This window comes from Peromyscus leucopus, chromosome 12 (genome assembly GCF_004664715.2).
Source record: "Peromyscus leucopus breed LL Stock chromosome 12, UCI_PerLeu_2.1, whole genome shotgun sequence".
Classification (NCBI taxonomy): domain Eukaryota; kingdom Metazoa; phylum Chordata; class Mammalia; order Rodentia; family Cricetidae; genus Peromyscus; species Peromyscus leucopus.
In genome coordinates, this window is record NC_051073.1 from 40962492 (window position 1) to 40980128 (window position 17637).

Here is a 17637-nt window from a genome sequence, read left to right on the forward strand (position 1 = left end):
CTGGAAACATTTTAGGGGGAAAAAAACTGACCCATATTTTACTTGGCTAGAGCCTTTCCATTTAATGAAGGTAAGTTAGTCTCCTAAATCACTGTTTTCTTATACTAAGTTGTCCATTCTCTCTATTCCAGTGTTTGCTCATCTCTTACCTAGTGAAACTTACAATCACTAACTTAAGAAAATAAGTGAACCAGGTATTTATTTGGTGGCCATTGTAAACCTGGTCTGAAATAAACAATGAACTTTAAAATAGTTTGAGCAGACATGACATCCTCATCAACTGCTTGAATTAAGGATGATCTTTTGTCTGTGTACCTTTAAATTAATCACCATGATTATTTTGCCTTTATCTTCCCCAAACCATTCAAAATAACCACAGGTAAAAAGAGAAAAACTTCCATTTTTAATTGCAATTTATAAAGTATGGATTTTTGCAACCTAGGCAATTTTTAAGAATATCTTGATTGTAATGAAAGCTTTGTCCTGTTTGGGTAGGTGGGATTTCATCTAGACAAGAGCATTACACAAAGAAGTAACAAATGAGTTCACTGATGTTACGTGAGGTCAGTAAGTGCTGTTTCCAAATTCATACACCAGGAACTACAGAAGGTCCTAGAATTGCCTGAGACACTGTCCCACCTCAGAAGCAGTCAGGGTACCTAAGTAATGACTTTGTCTGTCAGTCCACCTGCAAAACAGAGTGCCTGTCGTGCCATTTATCTAACACTCTTCAATGCCCACACGATTGCCTTTGTCTGAGACTAACGGAAACCATGTATACTTCATTCATGGGCACTCTTCCTGCAAGCTTAAAGAACAGGGTATCATAGTCTGGGGCTTTCTCTATTACTGTCATTCAACACAGAAAGAGTGCATTTAGCTCACAGGTCTACTGTAAAGGAAGCCAGGGCAGGAACTCAAGGCAGGAGCTTGAAGAAGAAACCACGAAGCAAAGTGCTTCCTCAGGCTGCCTCAGCTACCTTTCTTTTTTTTTTTTTTTTTTATGGTAAATCAGCCACCTTTCTTATGCAACTTAACCCCACCCCCTGCCTAGGGATGGTATGAGCCACTCAGGGCTGGGCCCTCCTGCATCAACTAGTAATCAAGAAAATGCCCCCACTGTTATGCCCACAGGCCAATCTCACAGATGCAATTCCTCGATTTCCTTCGTCTTAGGTGTGTCAAGTTGATGGCAAAACTGTGGCCCATATTGACATAACTAACAATGTTGTGGTCTTGATTGTTGTGCCCAGGAAGGTTCAAAACGAGGGCAGACATACTAAAGATGGCTTAATTCCACAGTTTGTTCCAAAAGTCTAATTTTTACTTAAGTGAGTATTTGATTTTAAACGATATTAAAATGACTTCAAAGCCTCCTCCATCCCGTTTGATTTTAACAAATAGTCACAAAACAGTGGCTTACTAAGCTTGACTCCTTTTTGTAATAGTCTCACCTTGTGTTCTCAGGAGAAAGCCTAGAGCAGAGTTCTTAGAAATGCTCTCAAGGAGGCAGAGGCAGAGGCAAAGCAGCCCCAGCTCCCAGGACTGCCTTCAGGTTTCTGGTTTGGTTCTGTTTTATTTGTTTGTTTTTAGAATACTTTCCAGAACCAAAATTCACACCTCTTTAAATTTCCTTAGCCATATCTCTCGATCTTCATGGAAATAAAAATTGTCACAATTTTTGCTACATTCCAAAAACCGAAGCTGCAGCTGGGATGAGAAGTGTGTCCCATGCTTTTTATTTATTCTTCAATAAAAACTCTTCTTCCATCAACGCTCACACTCAAGGTTAATTATATAGCAGACGTAACAAGCCTTCTCCATGTCCTCCAAGCTTCTAATTGGTGTCAAAAAATAGGCATTTAGGTTAAAGCTCCTCCCTGCCATGAGAAAATAAAGAGCAGTTAATTGGAAAAGCAATAATGTACTTCCTATGTTTCCTTTAAAGACCTGTGCACATGCACGAGTGTGTGCGTGCACTCTGCTAATTTTTTTCAGACCTCTACAAATGCCACATGTTTTTACTGAATCCTAAATTAAACCCATTAATACACTGTGGGGCCACTTGGTAGCTAGGAAAGTGGAGAATGGAAATGTGTTTGGAGCACGTGCCTGAATGTTTTCAATGCCACCTGCTCCCTATGAGCAACCCTGGTTTTTCTCTTTTTCTCCTTATTTTTTTAGTCTTTGACAATTTCGCACAATATATAATGTGTCTTGATCATAGTCACACACACACACACACACACACACACACACACACACACACACACTCACCCTACTCTCTCTTATCCCCTCCCACTCCCACCAAACCCCCTCTTCCAACAGTGCCCCTCCCATTTCCATCTGTTTTTCTGTTTATGTGTCTGCCACTGAGTTGAGTTACACTTGCTTGCAAGAGCATGAGTGGGAAGTTATTTACCGGAATGTGAGCAACTCGTCAGTGGTTAGATCACTGAAGTGAATGACACCCCTCCCAAGGCAACCCTTAACTACCCATGATCCCTCAGAGGTGGGCGGGACCTCATGTGACTTTTCCCCCCATGTGGAGCATCCCTCTTAAGGCTGCAGGGTCTGCATCCACTGTCCTTTGTTTCAAGAGGCTATTATTCTTAAGCTTTTGTTTCACAGGTTTTTTTAAATATATTTTAATGCTGTGCAGTCCAACAGAAGAAACCAAAGCATGTGGTCATAATCCTTAATTAGGATGAATCCTTTCACTATCTTGACCTAAAGCTGATATATTTTATTTACTTAGTTACTCTTTATTTGATAGGGTTGCACCACAAGCCACCCAGGCTGACCTCAAACTCTTATCATCTTGTCTCCGCCTTCCAAGTGCTGGGATTACAGGCATGTATTTTCAGACCTTGATCTGATGCATTGTTAAGTAGGGAAACACACTCAGGCCAGTATCTCTGAAGGACTTAGGGCCTTGGGAAACAATGCAACACATTCATATGCTTTCTACCGGCTACTACTAAAATGGGTTGATGCGCCTTGTTTTGGCTGGCACTGCAAACATGAGTGGCTGTTCTGATTTAAAAGGCAACTCCTGCTACTGCTGGTGTGATGGCATTCAGCGAGGTTGTCAACACCTTCTCGGAGAGATTTTTAGAAGCATCGCTGCCACGAATATGAAATTTAAAAATCATCTTACTTAGTTTCTTCAGTAGTAGCGTGTCCTATTGGTCAGGGAGAGGCTTTGAGTGAAGGATCTGGGTATCAAGAGCTCTGCTCAAGACCCCAGCTGTTATACTGACCCTAATTTTTTTTTTTTACAAAGACATGTGAATTGCTCTGGCTTAGAACCCATCCATGAGGAACCAGAATGACCAAACACCAACATACAATTGAAGTGTCGCCCACAGCAGCCAGCTACTGCCCCTAGGGTCTCTTCACAGGACAGGTTATCTTTGTGATCTCTGTCTAATTGTAAATCCTGGAGATCAAAACCATGCTAAGGAATTACAGACACTTGCCCGAGATAGATGATTTAAGCAAGTGGAAGAAGACAGAATGAAGTCTGATAACAGCAGGGGGACACACTTTAATAAAACATGTGGTTCAACGCCTACTGCAAGTGTCTGTAAGGTGCCAATGGATGGGAGACGTATGGATACTCCATAGAAACCACCTATGAAAGATCGTATAGCATCAGATTACCAGTGAGATCTATGGCAGCAAGAGAGGAGTGATAACCTAGCTCAGAGCTCTAGGCCAATGCCATGTGAGTCGGTTTTTAATCTTCTCTGCTAATTAACTGTCAATACCGTCTCTCCAAGGTTTCCCTTTTTCACATATGATACATCTATCTTATGGAGCCATGTGAAGACTGAAATGAGATAATCTCTGTGGACAAGTATAAACTCTGAAGAAATTAATAAAGGTTAGTCATTAACAAGACCCCTGACACGTGAGCAGTAATTAAAAATTCATGCTTATGCTGGCAGCATTAGTTTAAGGCAAGCCACTAAGGTCCAGTGTCCTGGACTATTGCAATGCTTACATTTGATGCTCTCTCACAAAAGCTGCAAACTCAGGATCGTTAGCATACAGTTCCAAAATCCTCATTCTCTCTTGAATTTCCTTGAACAAAGAAGAAAGAGAGGCTATGTATTGCATTAGGAAAACCCAGCAGCCTTGTAAAGGGGATCTAATTAGTATAAGGAATTGTGAGCTACTGGGCTACCCAAGAAAGAGCTAAAGAAGAACCACCCCCCTTTAGGAAAACAGAAGGCTCTACCTATAGTGGTCTAAATACTATATGAACTAAGACTGGTCATGTAGCTCAGTGGTAGAGCACTTGCTTAGCATGCACAGGGCCATGGGTTCAAGTCCCAGCACCACCAAAAAGAAAAGAACACTATTTCTGCATAGATACTATGCAAATCGTTCTAACTCTAACATACATTCCAAAGAGAGGAATGAATAAAAGACAGAGAATTTTCTAATTGTGGAAAAATAAGTCACCAGGTAGGGAATAAGGACCAGCTCAATATGTAATACCCTCTGCATACTCTGGGAGACATCATCAGGTAATAACTAACCTAAATATTCTTCATCATTTCTTGAGGCCCATGCATATGCACACATGCCCACACACAAGCTCACAGAGACCAGCAATGCAGTGATGAAAACGGAAGTCTCCTACCTCTTTGGAAAGGCCGCTGCTCTCGTACATCTGTCTGATTTCTTCTCTGCTCAGACCACCAAGCACCTCTTCGCTAGCAGAGCTATAGAACGGGTGCTGGCTGTGGGGCTTCTCATACTGTTCACATCCAGCCAAGTGGCTTTCGTATGCAGGATTGTACTTCACAGCATTCTCAACAGATGACAGGCTGTCAGGCTGCCTGCTGGAGCCACAGGAAGAAATGCATGATTGACTAAGGAGCTCCTCTGGATGCTCAACTATTCGAAAGGCTAGTTTTCTGGAACAAAGTTTCTGTTAGGGAAAAGGAAGTGGGCATAGATGTGGGGTCAAGGGACTATGGCTAATCTCAGGTGTTATCACTGCACCCTGTTTCATTCATCATATTTCCCCACAGTACCTGACACTCAATAAATGTTGGTTGGGTGTGGTGGTAATCTAATTGTACTGAAATGTGATTTTGATTGTATGTTAATAAATAAAGTTGCCCGGGGGTCAGAGCTATTAGAGCCATAGACAGAGTGTGGTGGTGGTGGTGGTGGTGGTGGTGGTGGTGGTGGTGGTGGTGGTGGTGGCACACGCCTTTAATCCCATAGATCTCTGTGTGTTCAGGGATACAGCCAGCATTGGAGACATACGCCTTTAAGACCTAGGGGGCTGTACATTCAGACAGTGACGAGACAGTCACGTGTTTGGGTTTACAACCAATGAGAAGGCAGAACAACATACTATAAATAGACGAACAGACAGGAAATAGGTCTCTTTCGGGAAGCTGGGATACCGCAGGCGGAAGGGTGAGATTTTAGCTCTGAGCTCTGACCTCTCGGCTTTCTCTTTTACATTGTTTCTGTGTTTCTTATTTAATAAGACTGTTAATTACATCAACAGTTGGGAACTATGTCTGCCAGTGAATAGTATTTCATTAAATAAACGCAGCTCCATCATTTCTAGAGCAACACCTATGAAATAATCATATGTCACCACATAGAAAAATCTCATAAAAGTTCAAATACTAGAGGACCAAAAGCCCTGGGCCTCAACTGAATTCAATTCAGGTCCATTTGCTGAGCAGTGATTATGTGCCATGACCTCTCTAAATGCTGATGAGTCAAAAAATTTGTTGGCTTCTACCTTAGATAAGACCACAGTCTGTTGAAAATTCAGTTGATGCAAAGCTTAAGAATGATGGAAATGTGCCTTGGTGCTCTAGGAAGGACCCCAGAAAGGGTGTCTTCTTAGCTAGGCCAGAGGTGGGCGAGACTGACCTAAAGTAGCTCTTGTGGACTCTAGCAGTGCGCCAAGATATTCACATGGGCCTCCTTGATCTGGCTCATGTTCACTCACTGATTACAAAGAGACCCACCCATTCCCTGCAGAAGGACTTTTTTCCCACTATCTCGATGATCACTAAACTTTCAAGACTCTCTAGTTCCATCCTCATCCAGGCCTCTTAGCATCCCATTCACAGACTACTTAGATTTCTTCGGATGTGGCACCAGCTGGAAGATGTTCTCATTCAACGTCACAGCTCTCTGCCTCCAGCCAGCTCTTTGCCCAGTATTTGGCACATAGGAAGCAATGAGTAAACAGGCACTCAGTTCCATGAGGAAGCTCTTCCCTTACTTACCTGGCGGGCCTCCGCCTTTCTCTCCTGATAGTCTGAGCTTGAAGTGTCTTCACAAGGAAGAAGATGACAGCAGAAACCACAAGGAGAAGGCTCACCACAGAGGCGATGGTGATGCCTATGACAAAGGGCTCAGACACAAACTCCTCACAGTGTTGGCCTCGGTACCACCAGTTCGAACCAACCCGGCATCTGCAAAGACAGTCACCAGACTCAAGATCTGAGTCACTCTGCTCAAGAGGATAGCCATCAGAACCTTCAGTGGAATGGGAAAGGGGGATATATGAAAGCTGGTCATGTACATCTTCATTAAGGACTTGAAGGGAATTCTGGGGCCGGAGCCCGGTGGGAGAGTGCTTGCCTAGTGCACATAAAACCCTGGGTTCCATTCCCAGCAAAGCAGGGAAAGAAAACATGCCTTGACATACAAGTTCAATTAACATACATGATCGAAGGCTGGGCACAATAACTGACATAGACCAGTAGATCTTGAACAACTGTTTTTAAATGGCTGCTTAAAATATGAAAGGCTTAAAGAAATATTACACTCAGCCTTCTCATTTACAGATAACAAATACATGCCCAAGAAGAAAGATATAGCCACTCAGTCACAGTTACTAACAGCTTCTAGAATACAACTTTTAACACCGTGCATGTCACATCTCACCACCCTACAGAGATCCTCAAAGTTTTGAGTCAACAGACTTATGCAAAAATGTCTTCAATCACCAGAACAGTAAGGAAATCACTGCTTTGCAAAATAATGTTAATTTCTCTGGCCATCAAGAAACTGTAATTACTATTAGTTTTCTAGTTAAACCTTACACTTTTTTGCATAAAAGCATTTGAATATCTCCAGCTATTTTCCCTGTCTGGGGTATCTATGCCAATGTTTACATTCACACAGTAACATCTTATTTACGTTCCTCCTGATTATTCCCAGCATTCCCTTCCTCTTTCAGCCATACATCTGTAGTTATGTGTGGCTGGGAAGTCAATATGTTTGGATTTTTTGTTGTTTTTGTTTCTTTGAAGGCAGGGGTCAGCAAAGGACCATCAGTCTATCTGACTTGTGCATCTGCCTCGGTGGTTCTGCCTTTACAAACAGATCAGACTGAGAGGAAAACACAGTTGCCATCACTTTGAAACCTTACTGTTTGTGTTCCTTTAGTGTTGAATACTCAGTATGCTACAAGGAACACAAAGCCATTAAGAGTACAACCAAGGGGCTGGAAAGATGACTCATGAGCGGTTAAGAATTTGGCTCCTAGAATTCACATGTCACTTCACAGCCATCTGTAATTCCAGTCCCAAGGGATCCAACACCTTCTGGCTTATATGGGTACCAGACATATATAAGATGCATATCTTTAAATGCAGGCAAACATTCATATACATAAAAATAAAATAAATCTTAAAAGAATAAAATCCAATCAAGATACTATAGCCCTCCTCTGTTTGTACTTCTACATGTAAAGTACTGGTCTTACATATAAATCTTACCTAAATAGTGATAATCTCATCATCCCCACTGAAAACAGCCTACAAAGATCTCCAGCTAATTCAAGTACTCCCAGCAGGACACATTCAGAAAAAAGTTGACAACTTCCCAACAACATAAAATAACCCTAATGGGTATGCAATTCAGGCCTACTGAGTGACCCAGTCTTCACATGAGAATTAGATGGTGTCCATCTAATTGCCAGACATAATAAACATTATTGTGGTTGCCCTACAACTACACTGTCAACCTATTTTCTTCAAAAGTACATATAAAACCTTTAAAGCCAAAATCTTTCATTGCAACATACCTACAAATGGCCCCATGCCCGGGCATGATGTCACATTTTCCGTCATTCAAACAGAAGTCAGGCTGTAGATCACAAAGACTTTGACAAGGCAGTTCATCCACACTCAGGTACCCAGGGTAGCATTTGCACTTGGCTTCTCCACTCCATGGATTTACCAAACACTCAGAAAACTCATTACAGGCCTGAAACTTGCAAGGGTTGGCTTCATCACCTAAAGCATCAAACAAGCCAGAGAATAATACAAGGAAAGTCAAAGCACAGGAACTGAGATACATAAAGAAAGTTTCTTCCTCAAAGCATTATGGGAAATTCCCCAACCTGAATCATAAAAATACACCATCACCTCTACTTTACACACAGTTGTGTGCCTAATCCATGCTGAGACCATCAGATGAGAAAAGAACCTAGAAAAAAATGGTGATTTCCTCATGGATGGGGATATCCTAGGGTAGCCTTGGGAGTGACCTAGATTTGCAGAAACTACTAATCTAAAAGAACATCATCCCTGTGCCTCCTCTGGCCATTCTGAACAATATTTTGTCTTTTGTTACTTACTGTTTCACTGACAGGGTAAGAGGAAAGGATATAAGTCAAAAGTGATGTAAGATATTAACCACAGAGGGGTCTACCGTGGTCCCACCACATGTTCTTCCATAATGGGTAGCAATGGGTGGACAACAAATAGAAAAACAATAGCAGAGATATTGAAAATAGAGCTAATAACTGAAGATGATCACAGACATCTATATGAGAAAGTATGAAGTTTAGATAGAAAGGAGTGAAAATTAGTAGTCTCTTCATTTCCAGAGAAATTAATATTTTTTTAAATCAGTAAATGTTTTTTATTGTCTGGAGCTTAAAGATGATATACAGAAAACCTTATCTAACATGCACAGGCAGTTTCTAGGACAGAGTGCACAGCAAGATCCAACTGTGTATTCCCTGGGTATTTGCTTCATATCTCAGTAATTACTTTGTAACTTTGTAATTATAAAATAATCTAATTTTGACCCATCATTAAAAATAAGATCATATACAATGGGTACTGCATAGAATCCCTTTATTAATAAAAGCAAAATTTTTGGAGACACTGAGTGTGGGTGGTTTGGGGTCATTCAATTGGTTACAGATATTTGCCATTGTTTAGGGTGGTTGGTTACAAATTGTTATTGGTAATGGTTAAAATTAAAGCTGAACAAAGGAGATTAGATTCAGTGTTCTTGTTTCAAAAAAAGAAAGAAAAAAGGGGGGCTATAGATATGATAGGATAAAGGGTAGATTATTGAATCTACTTTCAAAAAGCAACTACTTCTTTTAAATATTTTATGTTGATGTGGATCTTTGTATATTGATACAAAGTTGGGACTATTTTTGTTAGAACATACTGTACATACATTTCTAATCTTGTTCAAGGTATTATACCTGTACAGTTCATTTAACAATGTAATACAAATTGCTAGTCCTTGAAAGATATTATTATAAACTATTTAGGATAATAAAGAAATACAGGTTAGTAGTTAGTCACCTATTACAATTAAACTTGTAGTCATGTTAAGTATGTTTTCAAGGTCAAACAGATATATTTTAGGTAGACAAATGGTCTTCAAACACTTCAGAAATCTACAGACTATGACATTTAAGATGTTTTAATAACATAGGTTCTTTTGAAGAAATTCCATATGGAGTTTACTTTCTTTGTGGCAAAAGTTAGCCACTGGGCAAGAAAGTGCCTTTGCCTCGACTGCTAACAGTATGCTATCCAAATGGGACAAGCAGGACAAAAAAGAAAGGACTGTCAAACTCTGTCAAAACAAGGTAGGAAGGCCCTTCAGAAAAATCCTGCTTCACAGATAAGTCTGTCAGATATGCTAGACCTGTAGGCCAAAGATGGATGCCCCTCATCCTCAATATTATAGAGGAATCTTGGGTGACTGTCCAGGCAGCCAGCTGTTTCTGTCATCTCTCACATTTTTTGGAAGTCATTTCTTGCATTTCCTACTTATTCCGATAATATTATTTCCTTCTTGGGTCTCTGATGGAGTTTAAGACTAGATAGTTGTTATAGTTTTTCTTGTTACAAGATTCAGAAAAGAAATTCACTAAAGAGGTGTAAAGTGTATAGGGTTGAGAGACAACAAAAGATAGTTTTGTGTTAGTAATGCAAATTAGGATAGAAGATGAATTAGGTACAACACTTTTGACTCACCAAGATAGGATAGATAATAGAGTATTTTTCCTGAATTTGTCAATTGTTAATGGACTAGACATTGTTGATGTATTTACTACTTGTATATATTGTAAATAGTTATTGTACTTATTATATATAGTTTTTCTTATATTAGTTATAGCCTTTTTTATTTTAGACAAAAAAAGGGAAAATGTAGTGATATTTTGTTTGTGCTCTAACAAATAAAGCTAGCCACTAGAGGCGAGGCGAGGCAGTGGTGGCACATATCTTTAATCTCAGCACATGGGAATCTCATGCCTTTGATCACAATACTTGGGAGGCACACACCTTTAATCCCATCACTTGGGAGGAAAAAAACAGGAAGTGATATGGCTGGGTGGAGAGAGGAAGTGATAAGGTGGGGTGGAGACAAGAGCACGGCCCTTTCAGTCTGAGAATTCCTAGAGGTAAGAAGTCTTTCTAGTAGCTGGCTGCTCTGCTTCTCTGATCTTTCAGCTTTCACCCTGATACCTGACTCTGGGCTTTTATTAAGACCAATTAGAATTTGTGCTACATAAAACTTAAAGGGAATCAATATAGAAACTTAAAGTGTTTACCTATCTATATATCATCTACTAGAAGAAGAAAGGACATTTAGGGTCACAACAACATAAAGACGAAGCAAAAGCAGGTTTAGTGGATAAGTGAAAGAGAGCTGGAAAGAAAGTCTAGAAAAGGAAATGGGCAATAAACAATAAAGGTACCATTGTGTCCTCAACATTTGAGATTCCCTTGAAACACTTACTTTGCTAATTTTCAAGATGTGGAACTTTGTCTAACACAGTACTTATTGATTCTTTGAGAGTTTCCTATCATGCACCCCAATTCCATTCACCTCCCAGTTCCCCATATTCTCTCCTCACTCCTGCAGTGCCCCCCAACAAAAGGAAATTTTAAAAAGATCAAAACCAAACAAGCAAGCAAACAAAAACAAGAACATCGTCATACAAGTATCAGATTTACTTTGGCTCAATGAAAAAGAAGACACACAAGAATAGTCACTGGATTCATCTAAGAAACCTCAAATGACAGGCACTGTGGTTACCTGATTCCACATCCAGGGAGTACTTATCAATATCCAAGTTCATGGTCTGGTAGGCCGTGGTACAAAAGTCTTCCAGAATCATGTACATGGCATTGTTGACATTAGGAGGGACAGTCTCGGTGAACTTCACTCGGCTGTTCACCACAATGCTGCCGTTTCTGAAGTTGAGGATTTCTAAGTTCTGGAACCCTGAGAGATTCGACTGAAGATAAGGAACCAGCTGCAAATGACAAAACAGTCACGTTTACTGCCAACACTTCACGATTTGCTGAATACATGCCAGAAAGACAGTAAGACATACATACAAAAGCAAACAAAAAGAATGCTCGTGCAAGTTTTTTTCTTTTTAGTATGTATTCAACAAAATGCAAAAACCTTCTCTTGCTGCAGGAGACAGTAAAGTATCAAATTTTCTTCATATGTATAACTAGATTTAACAGTACACATATTATATGTACATACATATAGATGTATATACAAATAAGTCATAAAATCAGAAGAGGCCTATTTGGGAAGATAAAATGGACTAATGAGAAGGTGATGATGGACAGGGGCATGTAATATAGGGATGAATGTGAGCAAAGTACAATCATATGTATGTATAAAATGCCAAAATTAAAGCCTTTATTTTATACTAATAAACTAAAAAAAATCAATAAATAGGAATGGTTTAATTGCATAAATTAAGACTATCAAGAGATTTTCACAATGGCATTTAGAAACTTTATGGAACTCATAAACCATTTTAGGGCCCAGAGTTTATTCTCTCTGTTTCACTGAAGGGCCCCAACAATGAAGATATGAACATCCATAGAAGATGGGTCTCACAATGAGCTTGAGATTTCCTTTCATATTTTATTTCACTCTTGGAATTCCTGGCATATAATCTTCAGCATTTAACCTGTCACATCACCCTGATGCCATGTTTATGTTTCCAATTCTTGAATTCACCTGCCTTATTGTTCTCCTGTGCCCCCAAAGCCATGCATGATGCTACCTGATGACAGAAAATCAATGTCCAAGGAAAGCCACTTCTCTGGACTCGGTGTGCTGAGGGTGGGGAGGGGATTCATATAATATTCACTAATGCTAATGTTTTACGTTCTGTGCTTACCAGTTCTAAGAACCTTTGCTCCAGGGCTTTATATTCCAAAGAGTTTTTATTAAACAGGTCTTCTGAAAACATCATGTTTGTCACTCGGAGGCTAAAGAAAACCACCAATGTCCCTGAGGTCTTGGTGTGACTCAAGCCACTTCCTTTTGTGGGCTGAGCCACAAAAGGCATCTTTGTGTAGTGAACATTTGTAGATATTTCCACATAGCTTCCAACCTTGCCATCTTGTTCTTGGGTTAGCTCAGGCTGATAGTAATCTGTGCCTATCCGATCTAGTTCTAATGAAATATCCTGTACACCCATTATTACTTCATCTTCTAGCTGGGTGGAGCTGGTTGTTGGAGGCAATTCAGTGGACTGTGTCATGGGAGCTTTCAACCAAAGCCTGTCAGTGCTTACTGGTGTACTTGCCAATGTGTCTCTGGACAATTTCCCCAAGGAAGAAGTTCTTGCCCAAACTATATCTGATTCTGGCAATACGGTCCCCACAGGCTGCATATCTGGCTTCACCACTGAAATCTCACTGTGAGGCCCTTTGTGACTAGATGACTCTGTTTGCACTGTATCTTCCTTGAGTGGGGTACTCACTTCATCTGTTTCTTCAGTGGAAGCAGAAGTTGCCATAGCTACCAGTAAAAAGGGTGCTTTAGTAACTGAGTAAGAATCAGTGTCTGGTACATCCGATGTGTGCTTGGAAAAGATTAGAGATGTGGACTGGGTCACAGACTCTACAAAGATGGGTACAGTAGATCCACCAAGGGATTCTTCCTCTGTAAAACTTATGGATCTATCACTATACCTATGTTCTGAAGGTTCAATCATTTGTTCTGTGGAATCTACTCTTTCATTTATATGTAATTTTTCTATACCCTCAGTTGGCAAGAGTTCATACTCATCTTCAGGCCATGACTTTGACAGTGTTTCAGTGGTCTTCTCTAATGAAGTCTCACTCCATGGCCAAGTAATCATATCCACACTTTTCCCAGACCCAGAGCCCAAACCACTTTCAAAACTGAACTCCTTTTCTTCAGAGGTGTCGGGAAACCATGGGCTCATGTGCAGCTGGTCTGTGACTTTGGAAGCCAAGGAATCCAAGCCAGAAGGTGTAGTTATGTCTTTAGCAAGGTCTTCTATGACAGAAGAGGTCAAATGTGGTGAGGATGTCAAGAAAGTCATGCCAGAGTCTTCCACAGGTGGTACTGTTTCTTTTGGCACAGGTTGAATTAATGAGCTTGAAGGCAATACATCCACAGAAGCATCTTCTGGTTCTTCAAAACTGGCTAATCCTAAAGAAAAAAAAAAGAAAAGAAAGAAAGAAAAACTAATGTTTTTCATTAGTTAATCTACAAAATGAAACCCTAGTTCTCCAGTAAAACTAGCTATCTATTTTCTCCACTTACCAGGGACAATAGCTGACCTTAATAGCTACACTACAGAAAGATACGATGATAAATTCATAGTATTGGACAAGCATTCATAAATACAATCCACTTCTCTGAGGTAAAGACTTAATTATTGAAATAATCCTCAAGCTCTTGCCTTTTTTTCCAATGAAAATAAAGAATTAACCATATTGAAAAATACAGATTGAACCCACTGGAAATTTATGGAGTTTATTTCTTTTCTGGAAGTTGTGTTTTTGCTTCTCTTCTATGTTTAGTGTCCTTGTCCTTCATATTTCCCTCATGTTCAAAATTCTAGACCCATCATTTATATCTTTATTCATCTTCTCTTTCACACATACAGCCCATCCCACAACATTCAGAGGAATTATTCCCAACCTTCCCATGCAACAACCCTTTAATACAGTTCTTCATGTTGTGGTGACCCCCAAGCATAAAATTCTCTTCATTACTACTTTATAATTGTAATTTTGCTTGTATTATGAATCATAATATCTGTGTTTTCTGATGGTCTTAGTTAACCCCTGTGAAAGGGTCATTCTCACAACCTACAGGTTGAGAACCACTGATCTAGAAGATTAACAATTTTATTTCTACCTCTCTATTTCTCTGTGGCTTTCCTAGTTTATATTCTCCTCTTCCCAATATTACTATAACCTAAAATCCTTAGAGTTTCCCCCACAATTAATCTTATTAGGATATACTTGAATAATCTTCTTTGATGCAGTTCACTACATTCAAACAGAGTTCTTTGTTAGTAGTACTTATAGTAATTTAATTATGTATCCTTCAATATGACCTTCAAAATATCTCTTAATTGATCTCCATCCCACTCCCCCAAGTCCATTTCTTAAGACACAATGATTTTCACTTCCTAGTCTGACTAATTAAATCTGATTTTATTCTTCTCTCACATATGTTTCCCAAGACATTGCCTCCCTAATGAATGCTACCATGTTTTCCTCTTCATATAATCCCTTCAAAGCCCTTGCCCTCTGACTCAGTTAAGAATCATGAAAAGTGATGAAGGTTTCTCACCATCTTCTAATACGGAAGATCCAGAAGTCCTTCCCTCAGAAGCCACAGGCAAGCCACTCTGAAGCACTGCTGGAGTAACAGAATGAAGAGTCAAGCTGCTACCCTCTAAAACTTCCGGGGAAGAACTGAGGACCACCTTCGAGGGAGAGGCTAATGTAGGTGTCGACACTAAATCACCCAAAGCACTTTCTGATTGGAGCTCCCTGCCAGTGGCCGAGGGAGGACCAGAGCTGAAACCAAGTGGTGAGATATTGGTGGTGGTGGATTCATCTGCTGAGAGCCATTCAGTTTGAAGGGTATTATCCTGGGGAGGGAGAAAAAGGCTAAATCATATCATAGAGAAAAGAAACACATAGAAATGAAATACTGGATGGGAGAAACACAAGACCTCTTGAAGGAAATAGTCTGGAATCCAATCCAGTTCAGCTAGTTATTAGCTTGAAAATTTGCAGAAAACCTGCGTAGCCTCTTAAAATTCACCTGGAAAAGGACTGAGTGAAATGCCATATTTAGAAGACCCCAAACAAAGGGAATACATGGGAGAGAATACTGTTTCTCTGGCTTTGGGTGTTTTATTTCCTTCTATCTGTTTGGCTTAAATGACTTTAAATACATAGAAGTTAGCAATATATGGAACTTTTTGGTAAAGATTTAAGCATAGTACCCACAGTGGGAAGGAATAATTCACAATTTTATTCATCATTTTGAAAGATGTTTAATTAGGGACCTTTGTTTTGTATGTAAAATGTTACCATATCGCAATGTGGACTGGTTGTCTCAAATAAAAAAGATGTACCTATGAAATAGTTGCATGCAACAATTTTATATTTATATCTTTCTCCCAACTTTATAGTGATATATGCATACAACAAAATACACTTTTCTCTTTCTCCCAACTTTTTATTAATATAATGATAAAATTACTTCAACATTTGGTTTCAGAAATAGAAAGTAGACAGAGATACAACCCTTGAACATGCTAATTATTTAATCTTATGAAAACTACTCTATGTAAAAGAAATCAAATGTTAATAGGTAAAAGAGTCATGGTATTTGGTGGGAGCTTATATATTTTAATCTATGCTGGACATTAGCATGGTATTTAATAGTCCTTTTTAAAGATTTCTTTATTTTTAGTTTATGTGTATGAATGTTTTGCCTGCATATATGTAAGTGTACTGAATGCATGCCTGGTACCCACAGAGGTCAGGAGAAGACAATGGACCCCTAGGAACTGGAGTTGAGGATAGTTGTAAGCAGCCATGCAGGTGCTAAGAACTGAACCTAGGTCCCTTGCAGAAGTAGTAAGTGCTCTTAATTGCTGAACCATCTCTCTCATTTCTGGAGTCCAATATTCTAATAAACTGAGTTAGTTGGAGTAAAATGTACAGTATGAGGGGAATGTGAGTATGTGTATATGTGTGTGTAACTGTGTATGTGTGTTGGGTATGTGTATGTATATGTGTGTGTGTGTGTGTGTGTGCGCGCGCGCGCGCGCGCGCGCGCGCACGTGCGTGTATGTGAAGGGAGAAGCTGGAGGCCATCTCAAATGACTAGTTCGCATCTTTGGGACTAGGAGTACATGAAAGGCGGAGGCTAGAAGTTGGTGCTGGGTATCATCTTCTATCACTCTCTAGTGTGTGAAACATGGTTTCTCATTGAACCTAGAGCTCAATTGTCTAGACTAGAGAGCTCTGGGGACCCTGTTGCACCCCCGTTCTGGCATTAGTGTTACAGATGAGCACGGCCACACCCACATTTTTATGTGGATGCTGAGGATGTGGCCAAAGTTTTTCATGTTTGAGTGGCAGGCACTTCATAGACTGACCTTTATGGTCATCCCCAGATCTTTAAACATTGTTTTAAAAATACCATCACAGCTCGCCCGTGGTTAGAGAAGCCTGGGATGGTGTGATTAGAAGCGGGACTGAGGGTGACCCTGTCTCTATACCCTGGACGGACTTTAGGGGGGGAGCTATTGTGATGGGGGAAGATAGGGCAGAGGTTCCTCCATCTTGTGTTCTCGCTGAAGCCGCTTCCAGGTTTAACTAGAATCTGATCTCTTTGATGTAGAATTCCATGGAAAACTAGCCAACTCTATTCTATGAAACAATGGTCAGGATGTCCTAGTTAACTTACCTTAGGCTTAGTTAAAACTGTTTGTTTGTGCAGAATCTCCCCCAGCTAACCGTTCATCTTAGCTGCCTGTTGGTGGAGAATCTCCCTCCCGCTGGCTAGCCGCTTAACTTAGCTTCTGTATAAAACCGGTCTGCTCACTTCAAACTGCTTACTCTGCGAAGGCCCCTGCAGCTGCTGAGCGAGACACCTGGAAGAGGTCTCTGTCTTTAAAATCCCGATGTTCTGGACACTCAGGGCCACACCTTGGTCCACCGAACACTTGGGTGTGGTCCCATCTGGGTGGAATGAAGACTTAATTGGCTCTACTCTGTGTCTGAGTGGTCATCTCCGGTAACTGCCCGTAACAGTACGTCATCTTATTTGTTTAGAAATCTGTCTACCACCCGTCTGCGAACTTCTCACGCAGAGGACCACACCTTATTCAGTTTAGTTTCCCTGGTACCTGGCACATAAAAAGCACAAACTAAATCTATTTGAATGGATGGGTAAGCAAACACCTAATTAATGTGCCATCTGATGTCAGTATCCTCAAACCAGTCTTTCTCTAATAGAGCACTCACTGAAAAGGGGATGACGCCACACTTG

General features: G+C 40.2%; 1 protein-coding gene across 1 annotated transcript in view; it reads right to left on the bottom strand.

The window, feature by feature from the left end:
- Positions 1 to 4005: 4005 nt before the first annotated feature.
- Impg2 (interphotoreceptor matrix proteoglycan 2) overlaps positions 4006 to 17637 on the bottom strand; it is a 70095-nt gene continuing 56463 nt past the window's right edge. The window contains exons 13-19 of the mRNA XM_037209707.1: positions 14914 to 15217; positions 12473 to 13758; positions 11359 to 11578; positions 8087 to 8297; positions 6279 to 6467; positions 4655 to 4886; positions 4006 to 4089 (exon numbers count right to left, since the gene is read on the bottom strand). Coding sequence (XP_037065602.1) covers positions 4006 to 4089; positions 4655 to 4886; positions 6279 to 6467; positions 8087 to 8297; positions 11359 to 11578; positions 12473 to 13758; positions 14914 to 15217 — 2526 coding nt within the window. The remainder of the gene's footprint in view (positions 4090 to 4654; positions 4887 to 6278; positions 6468 to 8086; positions 8298 to 11358; positions 11579 to 12472; positions 13759 to 14913; positions 15218 to 17637) is intronic.